The sequence below is a fragment of the Clarias gariepinus genome, chromosome 5 (assembly GCF_024256425.1).
Source record: "Clarias gariepinus isolate MV-2021 ecotype Netherlands chromosome 5, CGAR_prim_01v2, whole genome shotgun sequence".
Classification (NCBI taxonomy): domain Eukaryota; kingdom Metazoa; phylum Chordata; class Actinopteri; order Siluriformes; family Clariidae; genus Clarias; species Clarias gariepinus.
Window position 1 is genome coordinate 34877185 of NC_071104.1, and position 27987 is coordinate 34905171.

General features: G+C 37.4%; 1 protein-coding gene across 1 annotated transcript in view; it reads left to right on the forward strand.

Moving 5' to 3' along the window:
* ttn.2 (titin, tandem duplicate 2) overlaps window positions 1-27987 on the forward strand; it is a 178002-nt gene that overhangs the window by 38107 nt on the left and 111908 nt on the right. Inside the window, exons 40-84 of the mRNA XM_053495993.1 lie at window positions 7868-8146; window positions 8294-8857; window positions 9050-9331; window positions 9427-9705; window positions 9811-10092; window positions 10199-10477; window positions 10567-10854; window positions 11005-11283; window positions 11405-11686; window positions 11774-12052; window positions 12156-12434; window positions 12527-12805; window positions 12897-13184; window positions 13297-13575; window positions 14303-14584; window positions 14683-14964; window positions 15053-15331; window positions 15421-15699; window positions 15822-16109; window positions 16233-16511; window positions 16817-17098; window positions 18166-18444; window positions 18549-18830; window positions 18918-19196; window positions 19358-19645; window positions 19807-20085; window positions 20189-20467; window positions 20581-20859; window positions 20952-21239; window positions 21354-21641; window positions 21845-22135; window positions 22343-22630; window positions 22990-23106; window positions 23215-23488; window positions 23587-23773; window positions 23989-24075; window positions 24649-24916; window positions 25103-25363; window positions 25658-25867; window positions 25978-26055; window positions 26157-26183; window positions 26320-26376; window positions 26467-26517; window positions 26786-26836; window positions 27227-27298. Of these exons, the coding sequence (XP_053351968.1) occupies window positions 7868-8146; window positions 8294-8857; window positions 9050-9331; window positions 9427-9705; window positions 9811-10092; window positions 10199-10477; window positions 10567-10854; window positions 11005-11283; window positions 11405-11686; window positions 11774-12052; window positions 12156-12434; window positions 12527-12805; window positions 12897-13184; window positions 13297-13575; window positions 14303-14584; window positions 14683-14964; window positions 15053-15331; window positions 15421-15699; window positions 15822-16109; window positions 16233-16511; window positions 16817-17098; window positions 18166-18444; window positions 18549-18830; window positions 18918-19196; window positions 19358-19645; window positions 19807-20085; window positions 20189-20467; window positions 20581-20859; window positions 20952-21239; window positions 21354-21641; window positions 21845-22135; window positions 22343-22630; window positions 22990-23106; window positions 23215-23488; window positions 23587-23773; window positions 23989-24075; window positions 24649-24916; window positions 25103-25363; window positions 25658-25867; window positions 25978-26055; window positions 26157-26183; window positions 26320-26376; window positions 26467-26517; window positions 26786-26836; window positions 27227-27298 (11049 nt within the window). The remainder of the gene's footprint in view (window positions 1-7867; window positions 8147-8293; window positions 8858-9049; window positions 9332-9426; window positions 9706-9810; window positions 10093-10198; window positions 10478-10566; window positions 10855-11004; window positions 11284-11404; window positions 11687-11773; window positions 12053-12155; window positions 12435-12526; window positions 12806-12896; window positions 13185-13296; window positions 13576-14302; window positions 14585-14682; window positions 14965-15052; window positions 15332-15420; window positions 15700-15821; window positions 16110-16232; window positions 16512-16816; window positions 17099-18165; window positions 18445-18548; window positions 18831-18917; window positions 19197-19357; window positions 19646-19806; window positions 20086-20188; window positions 20468-20580; window positions 20860-20951; window positions 21240-21353; window positions 21642-21844; window positions 22136-22342; window positions 22631-22989; window positions 23107-23214; window positions 23489-23586; window positions 23774-23988; window positions 24076-24648; window positions 24917-25102; window positions 25364-25657; window positions 25868-25977; window positions 26056-26156; window positions 26184-26319; window positions 26377-26466; window positions 26518-26785; window positions 26837-27226; window positions 27299-27987) is intronic.

Here is a 27987-nt window from a genome sequence, read left to right on the forward strand (position 1 = left end):
ACATGTCACTGAAGTTCAGCAGTCTCCTACTTTAATCAGACCGCAGGCTATACTACCTGGTAAAATGAGAAGAGAAGCTGTAGGTAGTCTTGACATAAAAAACAGTCAAGTAGAGACTGTGATCAAAAAGGGAACAGTCGGGGCCTTCATTAGACCAGGTGGAAGTCATCTTGAGACAGATAGCAGTTCTGCTCAAGAAACTCTACGAGTAATCAAGTCAAACAAAGTTGAGCTGCCTGCACAGCTGGACACAGTTAATCTAAATGAAAAATTTTCACACGTCGAATCAGGCCGGAGTGACACACAGGAATGTGATGCCACTTTGACAAACATACAGGAAACAGCTAAAACAGTTAGGATAAAACAGAAAACTGAGGGTGCCAAAAAAGGACCTGTTCAAGAATTTGCTACAGAAACTCTTCAGCAGCAACAGCAAAAAGCTGTCAGTTCTGGTGCTTTTGGTATTAGACTAGAAGAGGAAGAGGTAACCTTTAGTGCGGTATATGACTATTATAACCCACCATCTGACTGGGGAAGACCCTTGTCACCAGAGTCAGAGATGTCTATTGAAGTGGGCAGTACATTCAGTGAGGAAATAGCAGAAATCGAGCGCTTTTACACACCCGCTTCTTCCACCGAAATTTCTCAATTTCCAAAGTCCCCAGAATCTTTTCACACATCCACTGAGACTCCTAGTGGTGCCATGACACCTCCCGCATACCCATTTGGTCTGGTAGAACATAAGAGACCATCAAGTAGCGCCAGTGATGGACTGTACTCTCCGGCTAAGTTTCTTAGATCCCCAGATGATGAGGGCATTGAAACAACTCCCCCAGTATTTACTATTGATGAGAGCATGATTCTTCCAGAGGGTCATGATTTGTTAGGCTTAGGGAGCCTTCAAGAAAAGGTACAAGGAATTCCTCCAGCATTTCTTAAACCTCTTACCAAAAAAAGAGTTTTTGAAGACGACACATTAAGATTTTGTGCAGAAGTATTTGGACTGCCATCTCCAGAGGTACAGTGGTTTCGGAACAAAACTAGGCTTGTCCCAGATGACAGAACCAGAATTGAAAGAGATGGTGATAACATATCGTTAGAAATTCACAACATCGCAAAAACCGATCAAGGTGAATATATCTGTGAGGCAGTTAATTATGTTGGTGAAGCAAAAAGTGTCGCTCTGGTTGTTGTCAGATCTCAGGAAACGAAGTTTATGCTAGCACCACCTGCTGTTACTCATCAACATGTAATTGAATTTGATGTTGAAGAAGATGAGGATCCATCAAGGTCCCCCTCCCCACAAGAGATTTTATTAGAGGTTGAATTGGATGAGAATGAGGTGAAAGAGTTTGAGAGACAGGTGAAAATTGTGACAATACCAGAATACACCTCTGACAATAAAAGTATGATAATATCTCTTGATGTTCTGCCAAGTACATATGACGAGGGCACTCTTGATTTTATAGCTCAAGAAAGTGATGACTACAAAATAGCATTTGAGGTTACAGAGATGCCCCCACGTTTTATCAACCCAATATGTGACATAGAAACACCTGAAAACACAACTGTATTGTTTGAATGCTCTTTGATGGGAATCCCTTCTCCTATAGTGTCATGGTACAAAGGAAATTTTAAGATCCCTCACGATAAAAAAAAGTACATTCATAGCTCTGATGGAGATAATCACTTCCTCAAGATCCTAAAAGTCAGTATTCAGGACAGTGGCATTTACACATGTCGAGCCATTAATGTTGTGGGTGAGACACTTTGTAGGGCATCATTGATGGTCTTGAACCCACAAGCCTGTTCGGGAAAGGCTAGGGGAAGAGAACTCACTGCTGTGTCTTTAGGCAGTGCCATAGTTCAGCCCCAGAAGTTTGACTTGGTTGTTGGAAATTCTTCATTTGATGGTGAACAACCATCAGAGATCGAACTTGAGTTTGAGTTTCCACAGGAAGCCGATGAGTCTCAGAAAGCTGTAAGACTGGTCGCTATAACAGATAATGAAGTCAGTGAGCAGGGAGAGAAATATGTTAGCATCAATTTTGATGTCTTTGCCGAACCCTCGAAAGAAGACAAAGTAGAATTCAAAGGCAAATCGACCAACATGTGTAGTTTTCATTTCCAGGTTACAGAAACACCCCCCAAATGTATAATACCACTGCAGAATGTCACTGCAGCAGTAGGAACACCTGTGATGCTTCAGTGTTTAGTGAGTGGAAAACCAAACCCTACAGCAGAGTGGTTCAAAGATGGTGCTCCAGTGACAAATCCTAGATATATAATTCAAAAGAAAGCATCAGGACACTTTAATTTACTTATAACTAATGCAGTTCAAAGTGATGCAGGTGAATTTAAATGCGTTATCAAAAATACGGCAGGCTGCACTGAAACAATGGCCTTGCTCCAAGTAATTTAAATTAGCTGCTTATTTAGATTTTTTAGAATTTATTTGTCACAATATCTGAAAAAAAAAAAAAAAAAAACATTATTGTGCCAGTTCAAGAGTTTCCTTTTCACAATATGCACTTAACCTTATTCTGTACATGCAGGCTCCTAATTAAATACATTTAAATACATTAACTCTACAAATTGTGCAGAATAGTGCAAATGTAGTACAATATTGTACATGGACTAGTGTAAGACAGGTATGAGCTGAACGTGGCTTTACTTTGAATCAAATTTCTTTCAAGATCAAACATTACATTTTAGTGTATGTATGCAGCTAAAATTATATTAAAGGAAATAAAATTTAGGATATGTTTCATATTGTGATTTAATGATGAAATAGTCGAATAGGTTATACTAAAGTGCATGATGGAATTTGTTTATTATTATTTTTTTCATCATAATACAGTATTATGATTGCACTTGCGGGTTGATAACTTAGAATGGGAAATATGATGAAATTAGATTTAAAATGTAACATATATAACATTATTTAATATTTTTTGCTCTATATAATAGATAAAATATAAAAGGATAATTTAGATTTCAAAGTGTACGTTTTATTATGCAAAAAAGTATTTATTATTTATTTGCGTTGTATAGGTTGACCTTTTATAAAAGTTGCAGACACATTCAACCAATTGTAAATAACAAAGGATATACAGAATACATTTCTTACTCAGTAGGAGTAAGAACTAGTAAAAAATAAGAATTTAATAAGAAGAAGGTGTTTAAATATAAATTAACAAAATTTAAAATTATTCTTCTATTGATATATATATATATTTTTGTGTGTGTATGGTATGTGTGTGTGTGTACACTTTTTTTTGAAAAATAAAATTATGACAAAACAAAATAACGTGTGACATTTCTTTTAACCTTTTATGATATTTACATCGACTCTTTGTAATGAAATACCTGAGATTTAAATGTCTGGATATTTTGGTGAATCTTTGCTTCGTTATTTTTATACAGAATATTCTAGTTTGACTTGGAAGACTGAGGAAGAAAAAGAAGAAGAAACCTTCAGCACTTCTCTACAATTACCTGATACTGCTAAAACACTTGAACTCGAGCCAGAAAAGAAAAAGAAATCACCTGATTTTGTAACCAAGTTAACACCGTCTGTAGTCCAAGTTGGCAGTTCAGCTAGGTTTACTGTCACTGTATCTGGTTTTCCAAAACCTAATGTTCAGTGGTTTCATAATGGAAAGTCGATTACTACTTCATCTGTGTACAAGTTTGTGGAGGAAAGAAATGAATACAGTCTAATTATCACTGAGGTTAAAAAAGAGTATGAGGGTGAATATTCATGCACTGCTAGGAACAGATTTGGCCAAAGTACCTGCAAAACAACACTTAAAGTAAACGTAAGTGATTTATCTCCAGCAGAGAAGTGGGTTGAGCAAATGTTTAAAATCCCTGGAGAGCCACCTCGTTTTACTACACAAATCCAGCCACTGCAGTGTGCTGAGGGATGCGAGGCTAAATTTCAGTACAAAGTGACTGGGACTCCTCATCCAGAGGTTCTTTGGTTTAAGGGTAGTTATCAAATCAAACCTAGCCCAAACTGTTGTGTAGTCACAGACCCTGATGGAACAGGTTTTCTTATAATTATTGATTCTCAGCAGAAGGATAGTGGTCTCTACACATGCAGGGCTTCCAATTGTTTTGGAGAGGCAACCTGCAGCGCTGAATTGGTTGTGTTTCGCAAAAGTTTCTCTGTGTCTCATCAGAAGCAGCTAGCTCAGAGACAAAAGGCTTACAAAGTGTCGACAACTGAAGAAGCGACTGAATCTCGATTATATAGTGTGAGTCTTCCAATTCCAGCCAGAACCATAGTTCAGGAAGGCCATCAGATGATTTATACCATTGGCACTGAAGATAAGCACACTATAGCCAGTGAGCAAGTAGGAGCTGTCTATGAGATAGATGTTTCAGCTGCCACCATGCAAAAGGAGCAGTTAACACACCAGGCTGCGGTCCTGGAATCTCATAAGATGGAGGAAAGAGTAATTGTAACTCCTTCTCAGCCAATATCGGCTGTGGCAACACCTCTGGAACAGCTTCATATGGCTGCAATGACCTCTGCTGTTGAAGAAAATCAAGGTTTTACAGAGCAGCATTTTGATCGTATAAAAAGTCCTGAAGTTACAGAGTTAGAAATTGCAACAGAGCAGCCTTCAAAGTATATGTCTGCCATAACAGAGACTGTGACTCCCTTAACAACAGTTAAAGCAGAGATTCTAACTAGGCAAGACAAAAAGCAGCTAAAAGCTACTCCTGAGCCTAAGCATCACATGTTAGGTCACCAGGTAGAAACAACACTCGCAATTGTGAAAGAACAATCACAGATTATACCACAGACAGAGGCAGAAAAGAGCTACCAAGTTAAAGAAGGTATTAAAATATTATATTCAGCAGTTTCCACAGAAAAACAACAACTAACTGAAGCACATGCAACAGATATTTCTGTTTTAGATTCAGCTATTCATTCATCAGTAAAGACAGAATCCTCAAAACCAGTTATTCTCTCAGTAAGTGAGACCAAGCAAATGCTTTCAAAAGAGAAGAAATTATCTATGGACCAGCCATGTGAAGAGGTTGCATCCTTGACTAAGGACAATGTACTAAGGTCAGCTCTTCTTGCAGAGGAAACAAATGAACTTAAAGCTGATAGAACAAGTACAATTCCTGGTTTGGACAGTGCAGTTTCAGTTCAGACAAAGAGTGAAGAAGAACAGGTCCTTAATTTACAGATATTTACAGATCAGACTGTTCTTCCTTCTGAGAGTAGATTCAGTAGTGAGAGACCAAGCCCTGAGCAAGCTGAAGTTAGAAAATCTCCTACTCTTATGCACACAGTGTCAACAGATGAGCAGGGGAGTGTTACATGTGAAATGTCAACTCAGTTATCTGCTCAAGAGACATCAATTTCTGTAGCTCCTCAAAAAGAGTTTCCCGCCCCTTTGCATCTACAGGCGATTCACACGGACAGTGTTTTGTCCAAAGAAAGGATACTGTCAGTAGAGAAGCCAGATCAGCAGATAGCTGTCCTGAGACAGGAAAAGGCCCGCAAACATGCAGTTTCTACAGAGGAGAAAAGGGAACTCACAGCAGACTATTCTAAAGGTCTCGATGTTTCTGTGCCAGGATTTCATTCTAAAATTAGGAAAGAACCAAAACCTCAAAACATTTTGCAGGTGATCACAGAACCAATGCAACTACCAAAAGAAATCCCGATTGTCAGTGACATTAAACAGCAGCGTGCCCTAGTGCAAAAAGAGGATCACAGAAATGTTTTACATGCCACATCTGTATCAGACAGACAAGATCTGCAGGAAGGACATACAGAGAATTTAGGTGTAACTGAGCAATATACATGCTCGACTAAGACAGAGCCTCAAATATCATCAGAGTTTGTTCATGTTGAAGAGAAGGCACTCTCTACCGAAAGTACTATTTCACTTGAGGCTGCAGAACAAGACTTTGCTGTTCAGATCCAAGAGGGTCAATCTATTAGACAGTCAATTGTAATGAAGGAGAAGCATGTTATAAAAGGCGAAGTATCTCAGGATATCACAAAATCAAAGACTACCACTGCAGTGATTATGCAGCAGCAGATGGGTCCTTTATTATTGTCAGAGTCCAGAGAAACTCAAGTTCTTCCAAAGGAACTCACTTTTGTTATCTCAGCACCAAAAGCACACAGCTTAGACATAAAGCAGCAGTTGAAAAACATGCTTGCATCTGCTGTGGCTCGAGATCAGTGTCTAATTCTAGCAGATGTGGTTGAGCGTTTAGAAGTTGTCGAAGTGCAGGAAGTGAAAGTGCAGAAAGAGCCCAAATATACTATGTTCACGTATCTCGTCACAACTACAGGTGCTCCCATTGAGATCACAATTGCTTTTGAGGGAGAGTATCCTCAGATTGCTGATCTCAAGAGTGAGCTTCAGTCTGCATTTTATTCCATTGTATTTCGTGAACATCAGGTTCTTACCTCTGAAAAGCCAGGAACAATGCAAATTGACAGGCCTCAGCGATTAAATGTTAGCAGGGATACCACAGAAGAAAGGCTTTCACCACTGGTAGAGACTGTGCGATTAACGGAAAATGTGGAAGCTTTTTTGCCACCTAAAACTCAATCGGCTGCTCTTAAGACTGAAGCCACAGCGACTTTCCAGTCTGTTAGTTTTCAGGGAGAAACTGTTGTGGATGACTCTAGAAGTAAAATGATATCAACAGAGTCAAAAATGGAATTGAAGCAATCGGTTCATATTGAAACACAGGAAATCAGATCAGTGACAGTAAGAAGCGAAGAGAGAGATTTCGGGGTTCAAGTACCCGTTGAAAAACCTGCTGATGTTCTCATTAAGAGTGAAGAACAGCAGAAATTTCAAATAGAAGAGACATTTAAATTACAAGAAGATACAACAAGAGATGATTACTCAGTTTTTCAAAGTACTTTAGGGGACATTACCCTAGATGAACATTCTAAAGCAACCTTTTCTGTAACTCTAAGAAATGTTTCAAATGTAAATTGGCTTTTTAATGGAAAACAAATCAAGTCTGGCAAAGAGTTCAAGTGTTCAAAAGACAGGGACACCTATACACTAGTAATAGAAAAGATTATCAAGAACAAACATGAAGGCGAATTCACATGTGAGGCTGTGAGTGAAGCTGGCACAACAAGGACATCATCAAAGCTCACAGTAGTCCCAAGAGGTTGGATTATGGGGATTCTTTTACCATGTCATATCACCCATGACTAACTTTTATCATTCATTTCGAGCTCTTCAGATTACCCTTAAAGATATATTAATATTCACAACTAATTGAACAGGGCACAGTATTCAATTTGAAGATATCGCCTTGATGTTTCCACATTTCACAAGTCATAATCAAGATCATAATATTCACAAACGTGCGCATGACTTCACTTTCTAGCGTCATCACTTCTTAACAGTCGGATCCCTTTCAAAATCATCCCATGCTTATCACCATTTCATGGTGGTGTCTTTCTCACCCATGGCTTAATTTGGACTTGAACCTGCAACACCCAGGAAATATGCACATCTTCCCCATGGTGCATTCTTCACTGCGTACTTTTCTTTGCATGCTCTTCAGGACACAAAGTCTTAATTTTCTTCTTCATTTATCTGTCCTTTTACAAATTTCCTTCCACAGTCACTTCTGGATTTCTTTTTTTTTTGCATCTCATCATCCATGTCATTTTTAATCGTCTTTGAAGTGAATTAAGTTCTGTTGACTTTTTTAAGGAGATGGGTATCAAATAAATACCTGCAGAACTAAGTTCATTTCAAATGCACAACAAGTGTTTACATCATTCTTTTATGATTTATTATTGCATTCATTTTACTAACTGCCCCCCCTTCTTTCCCTGTGCACATTTTAGTGCCACCTATTTTTAGGCAAAAAATCCAAGGTCTGGAGTCTAATGTTGGCAGTCCTGCTAAATTTGAATGTGAGATTGAAGATGCTCCGAATGTGACCTTCAAATGGTTCAAGTCTGGGTCTGAGATCAGACAAAGTGACAAGTACAGGATCACCAGCTACGCTACCACATCAGCTCTGGAATTTTTAAGTCCAGCAAAAGCTGATAGTGGAGAGTATACGTGCAAAGCGTCAAACCAACATGGTAGCGACAGTTGTTCTGCTAGCCTCACTGTCACAGGTAAGAGACCTTTCTGTCTTCTTGGATAAGGATATGAAATAATTAATTCCTATGTAATCTCTCTTCCATATTATTGTTGAATTTTGTACAAAACCAGTTATTTTTTATTTACTTTTTTTTTTTTTTACTTAATTTTGTTTTTTATAGAGGTTTTCCCTCCAGAGTTTGTATCAAAGCCGGAGCCAATGACATTATTTGTGGGCAAACAAGCAAAATTTCAGTGTGTTATCACTGGTTCTGCACCAATGAATGTTGTATGGTACAAGGACAACATTGCCATTTTGCCTGACGATCACTATAAGGCGTCCTTTGAAAAGAACAAGCATTGTCTTGAGATCACGAAACTTGAGCAAAGTGATCAGGGAACTTATCTTTGCAAAGCTTCAAACAGTGTCGGCCTGGCTACATGCTGCACTGAAATTAGAGTTATAGACAAGCCCAGTTTTGTGAAAACCTTCGAATCAACATCTGTAGCTGTGGGTGATCCCCTGCGGCTTGAGTGTCAGGTAAATGAAGATACAGGAGTGACTATCACTTGGACAAGGGATGGGAAGAAACTCCATAACACTATGGACAGCAAAATTTCTTTTGAGGAGAAAGTGGTCAGCCTTGATATCCCAAAGACAAAGATTAAAGATACAGGCACTTATGTCTGTACTGCTACAAATGATGCTGGAAGCAGCAGCTGCTCTAATTTGGTTACGGTACAAGGTAAGACATTTGAGCTTAATTCGCTTTGCTTTGGCCAAGAAGCTAAACCAATCTTTGCCATCTTTGAATGTTTCTGCCCCTACTTCTTTTTTTTTTTTTCCATCTTCTTATCTTCTTCTGCATTTATGTTCTTGAAATCTGTGAGTTATCTTGCAGTGTAGAGCTGATTTATTCTAAACTGAATTTTCTCAGAACCTCCAGTATTTGTTAAGAAACTGGAGCCGAAGATCCTGTGGAAACAAGGCATTTCTGCACGTTTACTGTGCACTGTTAAAGGATCTCCTGAGCTCCACATCAGTTGGTTTTTCAATGAAAAACAACTCAGTTCCAGTGAAAGACACAAAATCACCTTCAAAGATGGTCAAGCTACACTTGAGATTACTGACCTTGCTGTGTCTGACAGTGGAAATTACACCTGTGAAGTAATGAACCAGGCTGGATCTGAAAGCTGTAGCACCACTTTGACTGTTAAAGGTTTGTGTATATAATAGGGATTGCATTTTAATTCTAAATACTAGAATGCTATACTTTATTGTTAAACACATTTTATCAACTATGATTACCCTTAGAACCCCCTGCTTTTAAAAAGGAGTTAGAAATGGTGGAAGTGGTCAAGGGGCATGCTGCAAAACTGCAGTGTGAAGTTACTGGAACTGCTCCATTTGATGTCACCTGGTTAAAGGATAAGAAACCGGTGACCACTGATAAAAAGCACACCATTGTAACAAAGGACACCAGTTCATATTTGGAAATACAATCATTTGACAGTGCAGATGTTGGGGACTACCAATGTGTTGTTGCAAACGACGTTGGTAAAATAATATCTAAAACTGTAGCCAAACTGAAAGGTTTGTTATTATAACTATTATTATAGTTTGCATTATATAATGTCATAGTCTTCTATTTATTATCCCGTATATTTTATGTATATACAATTTTCTCCTTTCATGCAGATCCCCCATCTTTTGTAAAGAAAATCGAAAACACAACTGCAGTTTTGGGCAGTGCTGTGAAACTGCAGGGTACTCTTAAAGGCTCAGCTCCTATTACTGTGAAATGGCTAAAGGATTCTGAGCTACTCAGACATGATGATCCTAATATCACAATGACTTTTGTTAACAACATTGTGAGTTTGGCAATTGCCAAAATAGCCATAAACCATGATGGAAAGTACACTTGCCAAGCTGAAAATGAGGCTGGCCAGCAAAAAAGTGAAGCCACATTATCTGTTCAAGGTTGGAAAACAAACGTGAAATTATCATATGCACATTAACAACCTGAAAATGCTGGTAACAGACTATTTAAAATATACATTCTGTTCTTTTCTTTTGAATATCCCAGAACCCGCTAGAATTGTTGAAAAAGCACCATCCATTAGTGTAACTGCAGGAGACTCTGCATCATTGGAATGTACTGTGTCAGGAAGTCCTGATCTTAAAGTTAAATGGCTTCGTGATGGCAAGGAAGTGACGGGAGGACGAAAATATAAAATCTCTTTCAAAGATAATGTAGCAAGCTTAAAAATCCTCTCGGCGGAGAGGGGAGAAAGCAGTGAATACACAATGGAAGTTTCTAATCGGGTTGGAAAAGACCATTGCTCTTGCTCAGTCACGGTTCTTGGTTAGTTTCTTTTTTTTGCTTTCTTCTTATGTGTGATGTATACTGTGTATGTTTTTTAACTTAAAATTTTGAAAACATTTTTTGAACAGATAAAATTATACCTCCAACCTTCACAAAAAGTCTTAAAAAGGTTGATGGTAACCTTGGAGGAAATATCCAGATGGAGTGCAAAGTGTCAGGGTCGCAGCCCATGACAATATCTTGGTTCAAAGATGGAAAGGAGATCACATCTGGGATAAAATACCAAGCAGAATTCAAAGAAAGTACTTCTTTGTTGAAAATATCCCAGTTAGAGACTGCTGATGCTGGGGTTTTCACATGCCATGCAACTAATGCTGCAGGGCACAGTGAGACCAGTGGAACAGTATCTGTTAAAGGTTAGACAAAATGCTCTAGCAAAATCGCTTCATTAACAAAATGCATTATTTTTTTTCAATAATTAAGTATATTATTTTTTATAGAAATACTAGGCATGTTTATGTGTGCAATAATTTAACTGTCATGTTTTCCTCGGCAACTGAAAACAGAGCCACCAGTCTTCACATTAAAACCTGAATCTCAAGAAGCTATACCAGGCTCTAATGTTGTTTTGAAAGCTGTTTTTACTGGAACACCAAGTTTTACCATTAAGTGGTTTAAAGATGAAACGGAAATATTGACTGGAGGTAGCTGTTTCATCAAGAAAGATGCCACCTCAAGTACCTTGGCACTGCACTCTGTAAAGCCATCGCATTCTGCCAATTATACCTGCACAGTTGGCAATGATGCGGGAAAGGTTTCATGCACCGCAGTCTTATTTGTGAAAGGTGCGTCTTATTGCTCTCTTTGCTTCTTTATTGTATTTATTTGTGCTACTCTTATGTACTCTTACTCTTTTTCTACTCTTTTGCATGATTATTATAAACAAGATGTTCTTCTTTTTTTTAGAGCCTCCAAAGTTTGTGACGAAACTTGATTCAACTAAATTAGCAGTGATTGGCAGTATTGTGGTTTTGGAGTGTAAAGTAACTGGCAGTCCTGAAATTGCTATTAAGTGGTATAAAAATAATGTAGAGATCAGCCCAAGTAATAAATATCAAATGACCTTCATTGACTCAGTTGCTACACTGCAGATATCCAATTGCAGTTTTGACGAGAGCGGGGATTATATTTGTGTAGCATCCAGTGATGCTGGCAGTGACAAATGCAGTTGCTTGGTTACCGTCAAAGGTATATAGGAGAGAAATCGTTAATATTTTACTAGCTATATCAATTATTAGCTATAGTATTGGCTAATTTTGCATTCTTTTACCCCAGAACCTCCTGCATTTATTAAGCTATTTGAATCCAGAGAAGTTGTCAAAGGCTCTGATATTGTGCTTGAGGGATCTGTCTCAGGATCATCTCCTTTTGAGGTGTCATGTTTCAAAGACTCAAAGCAGATCAGAAACGACCGTCGCCATATCATTGGCATAAAGAATGACGTAGTTACTATTGAGATTCTGAAGTTTGAACATGGAGATGCTGGCAAATATAAATGCACAGTTACAAATGAAGTGGGACAGACATCATGTGATTGTGAAATTATATTGAAAGGTTAGTAAGACTATCACACCATTCCAGCAAACATTTTCATTAGCTCAAACTGTCGACGTACATCTTCAGATTCTAAATATTTCTCGTATTTTTCTTTTATTAGAGCCACCATCGTTCACACAGAAGCTAGATAACATGGATGCCTTATTAGGCACAGAGCTTACAATGGTGTGCGTTCTGAAAGGCTCACTGCCTATGACAGTGTCATGGACAAAAGGTGACCATGAGGTCAAAGATACTGAGGATGTCCATATATCTTTTGAGAACAGAACGGCAATGCTGCATTTTTCTAATGTAAAGTTAAAACATTTTGGAAAGTACACATGTCAGGCTCAGAACGAGGCTGGAAGTCAGAAGTGTACAGCAGCTTTAGTCGTCAAAGGTTTGATTTGATTGTTATTTTAACAAACATATTCTTAGATTTGATTTTCTAAAGTCAATACATTATACAACAATATTTATCCTACTTTACAGAGCCAGCAAATATTACAGAGCAGGCCAAGTCTATCAGTGTCACAGTAGGAGATCCTGCGACTCTGGAGTGCAGGTTCTCAGGCACTAAACCATTGAAAGCCAAATGGCTGAAGGATGGAAAAGAGCTGATATCTGGCAAAAAATACAAAGTACAAAGCACTGATACAAGCTCCATATTAAAGATCCTTTCCACAGAGAGGAATGATGATGGCGAATACTCATTTGAGGTTTCAAATGATGTTGGCAGGAGCACTTGTGAGGCCTTTGTAACAGTGCTAGGTTAGTTCGTTAAGGGCATTTCATAATTAAAACTTACACATTATATCTGGGAACAATGTACTTATTTAAGTATTATTTTTTGTTGTAACAGATCAAATAATTAAGCCATCGTTTACAAGAAAATTAAAACAACTGGAAAGTATTAAAGGATCCTTCGCACAGTTAGAATGCCTGGTTGCAGGATCTCTGCCTATAACAATCACGTGGTTTAAGGAAAACCAGGAGCTAGAGACAAGTGAAAAACACAAATGTGTTTTCTTTGAGAATGCAGCATCTTTGGAAATCAGTCGTCTTGATACTGTGGACAGTGGAAATTATACATGCATTGCTACGAACAAAGCGGGCAGTGCCCAGTGTTCTGGAGTATTAAAAGTCAAAGGTTTGCATTTTAACATTATTAACATTTAAATGTTGCTTTAAAAACCTGCAAATCTACTACTATTCTTATATCTTTTATTTTACTAAACCTAAAATACTTTCTTTATAAACAGAACCTCCTGTTATCATTGAGAAACCCGAGTCACAGCAGGTCATACCAGGAACCAGAGTGAAATTCAATGTACTTGTGTCTGGTACTCCACCACTAACTATCAAGTGGTTCAGAGATAAAAAAGAGATCCTACCAGGGGTTGACTGCTCCATTCAGAAAGATGACTCTTCAAGCTCACTTGAGCTGTTTTTCACTAAGCCGTCAGACTCTGGAGACTACGTTTGTGAAATAAGCAATGACGTGGGCTCTGATTCCTGCCAAACAGCACTCTTTGTCAAAGGTCTTTAGTTAATTTTATAATTTTTGGAATTAGGGATGCATCAATACCACTTTTTGTTACTTGAAATAATTCATTTACTTCTTATAATCCTATCAAGGGCATTTTTAATTAACTTTGTCTTTGTTAGTGGCTGCTGATAATAAATTCTTCAACAATTTTATGTTTATGGATTTTTAAAAGTATATTTAATAGAGAGCTTTAAAAATGGCTAGTGGCATTCTAGTGTGTATTTTTGAATGAGTGTATTAGAGGGACAGTGCGGGTAGGACGGTTTGGGGACAAAGTTATAAAGTGGATATATATACATTGTAAGTCCAGATTAAGATGGTTTGGTGTTGTGCAGAGGAAAAATAAGGAATATACCTGGAGAAAAATGTTAGAGATGGAGCTGGCAGGCAGGAGAAGAAGAGGTTTATGGATATGGTGAGAGAGGACATGTAGAGCATGGAGTGACAAAGGAAGATGTAGTAGACAGAGAGAAACAGTCCACTGTGGCGACCACTAATGGGATTATTGGAAAGACGAAGAAAATGATTCATAAATATACATTTCATTTATGATGAGATAACACCAGTTTTTTTTTTTCCCTTTACAAGTAAATGGACATGGTAACAAGCTGATACCAGATACTAATATTGGTATTGATGCACCTTAAACCAATATATGTTTGTGATTGAAAACTTAAGCAAATGAGATAATACCTATTTTTCTTTCTTTTTATATGCAGAACCCCCTAAATTCATCCGAAAGCCAGAGAAAGTTTCAATTGTCAAACCTGGTCAGTCTGTAACTTTTGAGTGTGAGATTACAGGCACACCAGAAATAGACACATACTGGTTTAAAGACGGTAACGACGTAAGTCCAGATGACAAGCATAAAATGAGTTTTGTCAACTCATTGGCACGGCTTGAGATTATTGGTGCTGATCTTAAAGACAGCGGTGTATATTTCTGTGAGGCCCGCAATGAAGCTGGTAGTGAGAGCTGTAGCATGGATCTGAAAGTCAAAGGTCGGTGCACAGTTTGAGATTTACAGTGAAATAGTACAAAAAGCAGGGATGTGATTAAAATAAAGTTCATATTGTGTATTTCTTTCTTCGTGTTACAGAGCCACCAGTTATTGTTAAGCCATTTACTCCTGTAGAGGTTGTGAAAGGTTTGAATGCCTCTTTTGAGTGTCAAGTTAGAGGCACAGCTCCTTTCGAAATCACCTGGCAAAAAGATTCCAACGAGATCATGCCAAGCACTAAACATGTGTTCTCTCAGAAAAATGGTTCACTTATGTTACTTGACATACAGAAATGTGATGACTTGGATGTTGGAGAATACCAGTGTATTATTTCAAATGAAGTTGGAAGTTGTTCTTGTAGGACAACACTAAGCATAAAAGGTTTACTTTTCCACCTTTAGAATTTTACTATAGTTTGTAACTAACTTGATGGCACAGCTAACATGTTTCTTAAACTCCTCACTACTAGAACCACCATCATTTATAGAAAAGATCCAGAATGTTACTACCGTCTTGGGGAATGTAGCAGAGTTTCAATGTTTCGTGAAGGGATCACCTCCCCTGACCATACAATGGCAGAAGGATGAAACTTGGATCTTGGAAGAGGCTGAGATTCAGAGAACATTTGAGAATAATGTTGCTACACTGAGAATTCCCATTTGCCAGTCTAACCATAGTGGAAGATACACCTGCCAGGCTGTGAATGAGGCAGGGCAAGAGAAGTGTTTTGCCACTCTTTTAGTTCAAGGTCGGTTATTTATGGCATGTCTGTAAATTTCCAATGAGTTTACATTTTACCACATGTAATGACACCTACATATTCCTTTTGAACTTCAGAGCCTCCACAGATTATTGAAAAACCAGAAATTATAAATGTCACTGCTGGAGATCCAGTCAGTTTTGAGTGCAAGGTAACAGGCACTGCTGAACTGAAAGTGAAATGGAGTAAAGATGGCAAAGAGGTGGTCCCATCTAGACAACATAGCCTCAGTTTTGTCAATAACATCAGCAGTCTTAAGATTCAGGCTGCACAGTTAGATGATGGAGGAACTTATCTCTTTGAGGTCTCCAACTACATCAGTATCTGCACATGTAAAGTGACCTTAAATGTCCTAGGTTAGTTTTTTTTTTTATATATAGAATTCCTAAAATATTAAACAAAATATTAAATTACTAAAATAATTTGAACCTATAATACATATACATTTATTTTAAACATCTCTTTGTCTTGCCAATAGAACAACTAATTCCTCCTGCCTTCATCAAACCCCTGACTGACATGGAGGAGATTCTAGGTTCCCCAGTGAAACTAGCATGCAATATATCTGGCTCACTCCCAATCTCTGTGGAGTGGTTTAAAGATGGAAGTAAACTGACAGGAAAAACCAAGCATAAACTGTTTCAGGACAACAACAGTATATTTTTGGAGATTGAGCGACTAGAGAAAGCAGACACTGGAACCTACTCTTGTAAACTTACAAACAAAGCGGGCAGTTGTGAATGCAGTGGAACACTGAGGGTGAAAGGTCAGATGAGAGAATGCCACTCAGATTTTTATTAAAATTTCAAGCAAATTTACTACAAAGTTCAATAGTGCCTGCCACTCCTTTAACACCATTGTCTGTATTTCTTTTTTTGTAAAAACGTAGAACCCCCAAGTTTTGTGGTGGTGCCTGAGCCGCAGGCTGTCATACCAAATACCACTGTTCATTTTAAAACTACCTTCAAAGGAACACCTCCCTTTATGGTGAAATGGTTCAAAGAAGATACAGAACTGATAACTGGACCATCCTGCTTTATTGGCCTTGAAGGCCTTTCAAGCTTCATAGATCTTTATGCTGTGGGACTTTCGAACACTGGGTCATACTCTTGCCAAGTTAGCAATGACGCTGGTACAGCAAAATGTACCACAAGCTTATTGGTGAAAGGTCGGACAATTTTCTTTTGCTGCACTGTCATCATCGTGCTCTTGCAATTTGCTTTTTATTAGCATCGTTTTACAATGCCGCGTTTGGCTTGTCTTGCTGCTAATCTTTATGTTGCTATCTTTCTGCTGTCTGAAGTCTTTTAATCATCATGCTCATCTTGCATCTTTTGCATTCTACAGCAACATGCTTATTTCTGGCAGTCATTTTGTGCTCTTCATTTTTGAAGCCATCTTCTGTTTGCGCTTAAAGTAATTTAAAAATTAAATGTGCGATTAAGCTCACTTATGATGTTTTTACCTTTGCAGAACCACCTGAATTCGTTCAGAAACTACCAGCAACCAAGTTTTTAAAGATGGGATTGCCACTGCAGCTTGAAGGCAAAGTTACAGGCACACAACCCTTGAAAGTTAGCTGGTACAAAAATGACAACGCAGTTACTGAGAGTAACAACATAAGGATGGCTTTTGATGGCTCATTGGCAGTGCTTGAGATTGTAAGCACCTCCTGTAATGATGATGGAGTGTACACCTGTGAAGTTCAGAATGATGCAGGAACAAAGAGCTGCAGCACTACACTCTCAGTGAAAGGTTAGTCAAAGTGTGATTTTTGTTACAATATATATATATATATATATATATATATATATATATATATATATAGTGCATCCGGGAAGTGTTTACAGTGCATCACATTTTCCAGATTTTGTTATTTTGTCACATAATGTTTCTGCAGCTTAATTGGAGTCCACCTGTGGTAAATTCATTTTAGAACTACTGTAAGATTGGACATGATTTGGAAAGGCACACACCTGTCTATATAAGGTCCCACAGTTGACGGTTCATGTCAGAGCACAAACCAAGCATGAAGTCCAATAAATTGTCTGTAGACCTCCAAGACAGGATTGACTTGAGGCACAAATCTGGGGAAGGTTACAAAAAAATTTCTGCTGCTCTGAAGGTCCCAATGAGCACAGTGGCCTCCATCATGCGTAAGTGGAAGAAGTTCGAAACCACCAAGACTCTTCCTAGAGCTAGCCAACCATCTGAACTGAGCGATCGGAGGAGAAAGGCCTTAGTCAGGGAGGTGACCAAGAACCTGATGGTCACTCTGTCAGAGCTCCAGAGGTCCTCTGTGGAGAGAGAAGAAACTTCCAGAAGGACAACCATCTCTGCAGCAATATAGATGGTTGTAAAAGGCACATAGAGTTTGGCAAAAGGCACCTGAAGAACTCTCAGACCATGATAAACAAAATTCTCAGATCTGATGAGACTCTTTGGCCACTCTACCATATAGGCCTGATTTTTCTGTAACCTTCCCGAGATTTGTGCCTCGGGACAATCCTGTCTCAGAGGTCTACAGACAATTCCTTTGATTTCATGTTGTCATTATGGGGTGTTGTGTGTAAAAAAAAATAAAAATAAAAAAATATATATATATAGCATATAGCATATATATATATATATATATATATATATATATATATATATATATATATATATATATATATATATGCTATTTCATTCATACAGTATCTGTTTAACCTGTTATAAAGTTAATCGTTTATCAACCGGCATTGCTTCAGCATGAATCTTGGTTCAGAGAACAATTATTGTAAGTATGTCACTCATTTTTAAATGTAAATACATTTTTATAGAACCACCAACTTTCCGTAAAGTTCCCTCACCTGCTGAGGGGTTGAAAGGCAAAGACATCAGTCTTAGCTGTGAGCTGAAGGGACATGCACCATTTGAGATAACCTGGTTCAAAGACAAAAAACAACTAAAGGAAAGTAATAAGTACAAATTTGTCTCTGAGGGCCACTCTGCCACTCTGCATGTTCTTGGACTGGAGGCATCAGACGCTGGTGAATATGAATGCAAAGCCTCAAACAATGTAGGAAGTGACACCTGCAAAGGAAACGTGAAACTCAGAGGTTAGTAAACTTGAAACCATGACAACTGTTAAATAAATAGTTATTCCTCTATTTGGGATGGCCTAAATTAATTTAATTGTTCATAATTACTTCCTGCAATTTAGAACCACCAGTTTTCATCAAGAAACTGGCTAATATGACAGCCATAGCTGGCGAGGAAGTTACTCTACTGGCAACTGTCAAAGGTTCTGAGCCAATCAGTGTGTCCTGGGTACAAGACAAGGACCATGTCCTTAGAGATGGTGACAACAGAAAAATTACATTTGACAATAACCAGATAACTTTAAGGATCTTTAAAGCTGATTCCACCACTGCTGGGAAGTACACATGTGAGATTAAAAATGATGCGGGTGTGGCACAGTGCATAGCGAACCTAACTGTCCTAGGTTTGTTGAATTCTTTTATCTATATTCTTTGGCTTTTCTTGTTACACTGGAATTGTTTGAGACTAACTGGTTGTTTTGAATTTTCAGAACCTGCTGCCATCTTGGATAAGACAGAGTCTGTAAATGTCACAGCTGGTGAGCCAGCAGTTTTAGAATGTACAGTAACTGGAACCCCAGAGCTTAAACAAAAATGGTACAAAGATGGAGTGGAGCTGTCTTCTGGACAGAAATATAAAATCACCTACTCCAACAAGATAGCCAGTCTTAAGGTGTTGTCCACAGACAAAAATGATACTGGAGAGTACACCTTTGAGATCTCAAATGAAGTTGGAAGTGATAGTTGCAAGATGCACCTTGGTGTTTTAGGTTAGTAAACTAATATGATTTATTTTTATTGGCCTCATACTAACATTTTCGGAACTATTTACACGGTTGTTAAACTTTGTTTAATTATTATCTCTTGGGTAAGTATAATTCCAGAATATTTGCATCACAGTAACACATGACAACTATATTTGTTTAAACAGATAAAATTATCCCTCCGGCATTCTCAAGAAAACTGAAGGATATCCACAGCACCGTTGATAAACCTGTTGAATTGGATTGCAAGGTTTCTGGCTCTGCACCTCTTACCATTTCATGGTATCACAATGGTGTTGAGATCGAGAGTGGGCCAAACTATGAAATTAGTTTTGCTGAGAACACCTGTGCACTCAAACTGCCCATTCTAAAAATGTCTGATGCAGGTTCATACACGTGTAAAGCAGTAAACAGTGCCGGAACTGCTGAGACTACTGCCTCAGTTGATGTTAAAGGTCAGTATTTACTTTAGAGAAAACTCTCAACAAGAAACAAAGAATTAATTAGTCACATGTTAAGACTTTTTTTTGGAGTTTATTTGCCTTAGATAATGGGGTAGCATTCTTGGGTTGCAAACAAACAAGTACAGTAATATATTTTCCTTAAATTATTGCAGAACCTCCATCTTTCGTGACAACACCTCAATCAGTTGAAGAACTTCCAGGATCAAATGTCACATTCACAGCAACTGTGAGAGGAAGTGCTCCATTAAAGCTAAAATGGTTTAAAGGCAGTAAGGAGATAGTGTCTTCCGGAGCCTGTGAGATCACTTTGAGAGGAGATGTAGCTACACTGGAGCTCATCAAAATTGACAAATCTCATGCAGGGGAATACACTTGTCAAATTATTAATGATGTTGGGAAGGAAAATGCCCCTGTAACTCTTTTTGTCAAAGGTTAGTTGACAATTTGCTTGTTTGATTGAAATAACCATTACAGTTGTGCCCATGTATTAGTGAGCCACTATATATACACCATTGTTTTAATTGTCTTATACAGAAGCTGCATACTTTGTCAGAAGGCTGAAAGACATCTCTGTTGAAGTCGGCAAGTCAATGATACTTGAATGCACGTATGCTGGAAGCCCTAAGATTCTGGTGAAGTGGCACAAAGATGGCCAGGAAATCTTCTCCTCTTACAGATATAATATTACAACAACAGAAAGCTCCTGTATCCTGGAATGCCTCAACAGTGATAAAGAGTCAGGAGGAAATTATTCATGTGAAGTCTTAAATGAAGCTGGCCATGACACCTGTGATGCAACAGTGTCCATTTTAGGTTTTTAATATTATCGTTATTTTTAAAGTAAAGTATTATATTCTTAAAAGACTTGAAAGAACTGTAATTTACAATCTTTCTCATTATTCTTGGTGTACTGTGTGAATTTTTAGAGCCACCATACTTTATTGAATGTTTGGAACCAATGGAAGTGAGTGCAGGAGATGCTGTCTGTCTGAAATGCCAGATTGGTGGCACCCCTGACATCAAAGTCTCCTGGTTTAAAGAGGATGGTAAAGTTCGATCTTCTCCAACCTGTAGAATTGAGTACTCCAAAGGTGTTGCTTATCTAAAATTAGAAAAGGCCTCCAAAGCTGAAATTGGAGAATACACTTGTAAGGCTGAAAACAGCATTGGGTCTGCCTCTACAAGCTGCCGTTTAACAGTACAAGGTGACTGTTGTTTCTTTAACCAATTTCCTAAACTCTTAAATGTTTGACCTGTGTGTTGACTTTGTGTTGTTATTAACCCTTTCTCTTTCCAGAGGCCAAGACGCCACCATCGTTCCCCAAGAAAATAACAAGCATTCAGCAAACTGTAGGACATAGTGTCCAGTTTGAGTGCCGTGTTGCAGGATCATCGCCACTGGAGATCTCTTGGCTTAAAGATGGTGAAGCTCTAAAGAGTGGCCCAGAGTACATTATGACTTTTGATAATAACTCGGCCGTCCTAAGAATTCCAGAGGGACAAATGACACACTCTGGAGAATACACCTGTGTTGCAACAAATATTGTTGGAACTGCCTCTTGTAGAGCCAAGCTCACACTCCAAGGTCTACTTATTTACTGTATATATTGATTTATCAATGTGTAGTTCTTAACCTTAAATGTTAACCTGTGCTTAGATATCTGTGACTTTATGTTAATTACTATGTTTAACATTTCAGAACCAAGATACCCACCTGTGTTTGACAAGAAGCTTTCACCCGTGGATGTTTCAGTGGCAAGTACTGTGGAATTGGAATGCCACATGACGGGAACATTGCCTATAAAAGTCACTTGGTCAAAGGATCATAAAGATATTCGCACAGGGGGCAATTACAAGATATCATGTGTGGACAACACGCCGCAACTGACCATTCTGAAAGCAGATAAGGCTGACTCTGGTCGGTATTCTTGTCATGCTAGTAATGATGTGGGGAAAGACTCTTGTTCAACAGAGGTCAATGTGAAAGGTATCTGGTGTCTTTATAAATGTAGTTCTCTTCAGTTTAACTTTTTTATTTAAATTCAGTCTTTTCCTTTTTATAAGAAGATCACTGGAAAAATGTATTCTGCAAACAACTAAATTCTGTTTGTTTTATATTTTTTGCTAATTTGGAATATATGTTGTAAAAAAATGCTACATTAAATATACATGGTTGTTTTTTATTTCTAGAACAAAAAATACCACCAAGCTTTACCAAAAAACCTTCAGCAACTCTTGAGGAAACTGAGGGCAAGTTGGTGAAGATTGAGGCACGTGTTGCTGGATCACAGCCCATGATTGTAAATTGGTATAAGGACGAAGAAGAAATCTTTAGCTCTAACAAATTTGATATAACCTTCAAAAGCAACTTGGCTGTTATGGTGATAAAGAGTACTGCCAGCTCAGATAGTGGAACCTATACATGTAAAGTCACCAATGAGGCCGGTTTTGCTTCTTGCCAGGTTTCGGTTCATATTACAGGTGCGTTTTTTTTTTTTTTTTTTTTTTTTTTTTAAGGATTGCATGCTTTTGCAAACAGTTCAATTGCATTTTAATTCTGAACATGTAATTTCTCATATCCTAAATTGTTTATTAAGTATAATAGATTAATATATTTTTAGGACTAACTATCAACACAACTTTGAAAATCTTTCATTATTTTTTCTGTTCTTCACATTCATATTGCAGGACGGAAGGTACCTCCAAGCTTTGACTTGCCTCTTAAACCTGTGACATTGAATGAGGGTGAGCCACTTTTGCTTAGCTGCCATGTACGTGGCTCTCCACCATTAAAAATTCAGTGGATGAAGGACAGAAGAGACTTGTCATCCTCTGCCAGCACCAAGATCACTTTTGCAGACGGCACTGCCACATTAAAAATGCTTAAAGTGTCTAAAACAGATGCAGGCGATTACCTCTGCAAGGCAACCAATGAAGCTGGTAGTGAGTTCTGCAAGTCCAAAGTTATTGTCAAAGGTATTATCCGTGTTATTTCACATTTGCTGATTTATTGTTATACTAATATATATATAAGTACTGTGTATATATATATATATATATATATATATATATATATATATATATATATATATATATAAACTAAATATTAAGTTTACATTACCTTGTGCATTATACATTTTTTGAATTGCTTTTTTTTTGTCAATGTTTGTTGTCAATGTACATATGACATAAACTTCATAATTTTATGTTATTTAAAGAGAAAGCCAATTGTCTGTCTTTAAATGACAATTATTGTTTTAAGCCCTCTTCTGTCTATAGCTACAAGTCTCATACTTATCTCTAAATATGATTTGTTTTGTAATTCTAATTAACAGAGAAGTCTAAAGTTCCTGAAGCTCCTGCTCAAGTAGCTCCTGCAGCTCCTGAACCAGCTAAGAAATTAACCAATTTGTTTTTCATTGAGGAACCCAAGAGTGTCCATATTACTGAGAGTATGTACTTATCCAATGGTTTAATATCTTGGTTTTATCGAGTGGCAACTTGATGTAAATAATAATAATAATTGAATTATTTAAATTTTTCTTCTAATATTTTTGCAGAGGGCACTGCAACTTTCATTGCCAAGGTCGGCGGTGATCCTATTCCTAATGTGAAATGGATGAAGGGCAAATGGAGGCAGATGAATCATGGTGGACGTGTTGCCATTGTGCAGAAAGGCCAAGATTCCAAGCTGGAAATCAAAGGTGTGACCAAATCTGATGCTGGCCAGTACAGATGTGTGGCATCAAACAAACATGGAGAAATCGAATCCAGCACAGATTTGACTGTTGAAGAGAAAAAGGAGATTACACCTGAAATGGTCACATTGAAGAAGTAAGCTGGGGTTAAATTTTGCTTGTTTTATTTATTAAATATGCATGTATGTAGCTGCAAAATAGAACAACTGCACATTCTTTTTTGCTTTCTTTTAGGACACCCTCTAAACAGAAAAGCCCAAAAGAGGAACAGGAAATTGATATTATTGAGCTGCTCAGAAATGTGGACCCCAAAGAGTATGAGAAATATGCACGCATGTATGGTATCACGGACTACCGTGGCCTTCTTCAAGCCATTGAGTTTTTGAAGAAGGAGAAAGAACTAGAAAAAGGTCCAAGACCTGTGAGTGGTCTATTATAAATTCTATGATGTTCTTCATCTTGGTTTTAAACTGTTGTTTTGCAGAATATTAGTTTTTTTTATTTTTTTTATATCATTTGTTCTGGCCTTCAACAGCTTTTAATACTGGTCGTAACATAATGACACCACAAGCAACAGAAAGTGACCTGTATATTTCATTGACTTTTTTGTCTGATGCTTTATTGTCTTGGTTTTAGGAACTGGAACATAGAAGACGTGAGTCAGAAGAGGAAGATCTATCAAAACTTGTGGCTGATTTACAAAAGAGAATGGAGCAAACTGAGGTGTGGCTATGTGCTTATTTATAAGCAGTTTTATGAATGTTATATTCCACACAATACTAATTTTGCTATCAATATAAATATATTTTACAGGATATGATGTTCTATACTGTTAAAAATCATCACTAAAAGCGTAGTATGAAGCTGCCTAGTTATGTTGTAGATGTAAAAAGTATTTTATTTTCTTTATGCTACAAAAACTACAATTAATGCAAATAGTTATTACTGTAACACATTAAATGTTCATCATTACATTTCATGTTGTGCAACATGTCAAATGTTACCACTCGCTTAAGTAAGGCAAGGTTCAACATAATTTTAAAATAAATGTATTATTATACATAGATTATGTGATAACAACAGTATATTAAAACAAATACATTAATTTAAACCTGTGATATTGCTTGCAGTTAGAAATTCTTTAAGAAAATTAAACAACACTGATGTTTGAATAATCAAATTTAAGAATGCATTGATTCTGTTATTTACTGTATTGTGTGGCTGTATGAATATAGGCTCAGTAATTTTTATATATTTATTATTTTTCATGTGTACCTATTATTTTTCTGTTTTTAGCCTGTAACACTGATCAAAGACATCAGTGACCAAATTACAATTGCCAATAAAGACGCTGTGTTTGAATGTGAGATCAAAATCAACTACCCAGAGATAAGCCTGTCCTGGTACAAAGGCACCCAGAAACTTGAATCAAGTGACAAGTACGAGATTAAAGTCATTGGGGACCGCCACATATTGAAGCTCAAGAATTGCCAGCTCCGGGACGAGGGCAGTTATCGCATTGTATGTGGACCGCATATCTCCAGTGCCAAATTGACAGTTTTGGGTATGTCGTATATTTCAGCTATGTGTTGTAGAAATCCTCCAGAAAAAAAATGCAAATTTTTTTTACAATTTTTTAAGTCATTAGCTTCAATTTCAATCAAGTTTTAAAAGTGTTACTTTTTAAAAACATCTTTTCATTCAATGCTATGAATGTGATGTTTTATTGTATCCTCCTTTTCTGTTACAGAAGGTGAAGTGGAACAGCACATGGAAGATGTTGCTGGTAAGGAAGGCCAAACCTGTACACTTACATGCCAGTTCTCCATACCTAATGTAAAGTCTCAGTGGTTTAAAAATGGAAAGCTTTTAGAGCCTCATGGAAGGTACACATATACCGTGGCCAATTACACTCAGAAGCTTTCAGTTAAAGATGTTAGGCCCGAAGACCAAGGAGAATATACCTGCAAATATAAAAACCTAGAAACATCTGCAAATCTTTGGGTTGAAGGTGTGTATCCTGTCATCAAACTCATAATTTTATCATCTAAAAAACAAAGTCCATCTACTAACCTCTTCCATCATCATCTGTGAACGTCTCGTGTTGGACAAAGGATTCTTCCCTAGTATGCCTGAACCATCCTCATCTTTCTTAACCCTTTTTAACGGATCTCATGGATAATTGAAGAGCAATTTGATCTTATTTTTTTCTTTAAAGATGTCTGAAAAGTCTTCATGTTTGTGTCTGTATTAAGTTAAGCAGAGCAGGCTTCCTAACCATAAATCTTGCGTCATTTTTCTTTAGCGGAGCAAATTCATTTCACTAAACGCATCCAGAACATTGTGGTTCGGGAACGTCAGTCTGCAACTTTTGAATGTGAAGTGTCCTTTGACAATGCAATCGTAACATGGTACAAGGACATATGGGAGCTTAAAGAAAGCCCGAAGTATACGTTCAGGAGTGAAGGTCGACGACATTTTATGATCATCCGCAATGTAACCTCAGAGGATGAAGGTTGGTCCAACTGAAATGCTGCTGGATTCCATTTTTTTCTATCAGATTTTCATCCAACTATTCATGTGGTTTCAAAACAAACCCAACTAATCTGATGAAAAATTCTTTAGGCGTATATTCAGTGATTGTCAGATTGGAGCCCAGAGGCGAAGCCAAAAGCACAGCAGAGCTTTACCTGTCAGGGAAAGGTTTGTAAAAAACAGTTAGCACCTGTTAGCATTCACAGAACATGCATATTCTATAGTGTAGTCATGTCTATAACTTTATTTTACTGTACCTTCTTTCACAGACATTGATCTAGGAAAGGTACCTTATGGTAAGTATTTTAGTTCAAAGAGGTCACCATACCATTATATAGCAAACCTAATTATGCCAAGTCTATCATAAGAAAATCATAAGGTATATTTAAATTAGTTATCCGAAAAATTTTATTCATATTCAAAACCCTCCAGATATTCCTGACTCATCAATACAAGTCCCTGAAGCACCATCTGCGTTTACTGTTGAAGGTAAGAAAGGGAGTTAAATATAAGCTTAGATCGAAACATCCTAAATTCTGATAAACACACTCTCACTAATCTCATACTTTATTTTAAAAGCTGAATCAACCATCGAATACTATCAGTATGAAGAAAAGATGGAAATGAAAGGTATATCGCATACTTGAGCTTTATTTTTTATCTTACAAGTTCTTCCACTAAAATGAACCACATCAATCTTAACAAATATTACCCTCATCTGCTTGTCCACCATATTAATATTAATAAAAGTGATTAGTATGAGATGAATGTTTGCATCATCACTGGGGCATAACACATAACCATTAACATCATCAGTCTGATGACTAAACATGAAGTTGAGGTTCTACTTGGTTCTTTATTATTCATACATTTCCAATGAACTGTCACCCTTCACCAGAGTATGAGTACAGAACAGAAGAAACCATAGTAGAGGAGGTCTCTATATCAGGTATAATTGAAAGCGTTCCATTCTATCTCATTCTTTTTAAATCGAAAGAACATACTAACCGTCTTTGGTTTTCCATAAAAAAAAAAAAAATGTGTTTGTTCCAAAAAAACATTTGTTGTCATTGTCTTGTCATTCCCCCTGGAGTCAAATCTAACCAGATGCTTTTGTAGTTTGTACTGTACTGTATGTGTGTCCTTGCTATGTTACTCTTCACCAAACGTCACATGATTTGTTTCTTTGTAACATCATAATGATGTTCCTCTTGATCTTACCCATGTGATATCCGTGTACATGTTTGTCCTATTCCATGTTCTCTGGCTCCTTATTTAGATATCCTTTATAAAATATTTGTGATTTTCCAGATTTTTAAGTATTTTTTTCCTCCAACAGTTCCAAGAATTCCTGTGGAAGAGATTGTTGAGAGGAAGGCACTCGGAGTGAGAGAGGAAGTACCGACCAAAGGTACTAGTGATAAAAAAAAAATGTGTCTGCTATGTGTTGGCAAACATTACAGTACTGTGCAAGGCATGGGCCACCCTTCATCTTTTTACATCAGATTAGATTAAATTACGCAGATTGAATTAAAGCAATGGGAACAAATGTTTTACTGCAAAGTGCCTGAAGATACAATTCCAACGTGTATAAAGCTGAGTGCACAAAGCACACTCAGTGAGTATAGTGATTAAAAATGAGTACAATGTGTCATGTATTGGACCTTGGCTGTAAGTGTATAAGAAAGCATGGATGTCTAAGTGTTCACAGTCCTGAGGTGCTCTCATGTGCTTCAGTTTCTTTGCATGCTCACTTCACTGCCCAAGCCCCTGTAAATACCTCAGTGTGTGCAATTCATGGCACCTTGAACTCAATCAACCAAAAAATGCTGCTCGATTGAAATACACCTTAAAGGTAACTAGATAAAAAAAAAAATCTTTTTGTATTCCTCTTTATTTTACTCACAGAGCACAGTTCTGCAGTTTGCTAAGCTTTGATTGTTAGTCCACATTTTATGTTGTCTGTTCAATAGTTTTTTTAATGTATGCTAGGCTTCTTTAAGATCAGCTGGTATTGGTTGTTTGGTATAAAGAAATGTTTTATGAATGAGTTAATGAGCATAGTATCAGACCAATACCCAGTACCACCATCAGTAGTAA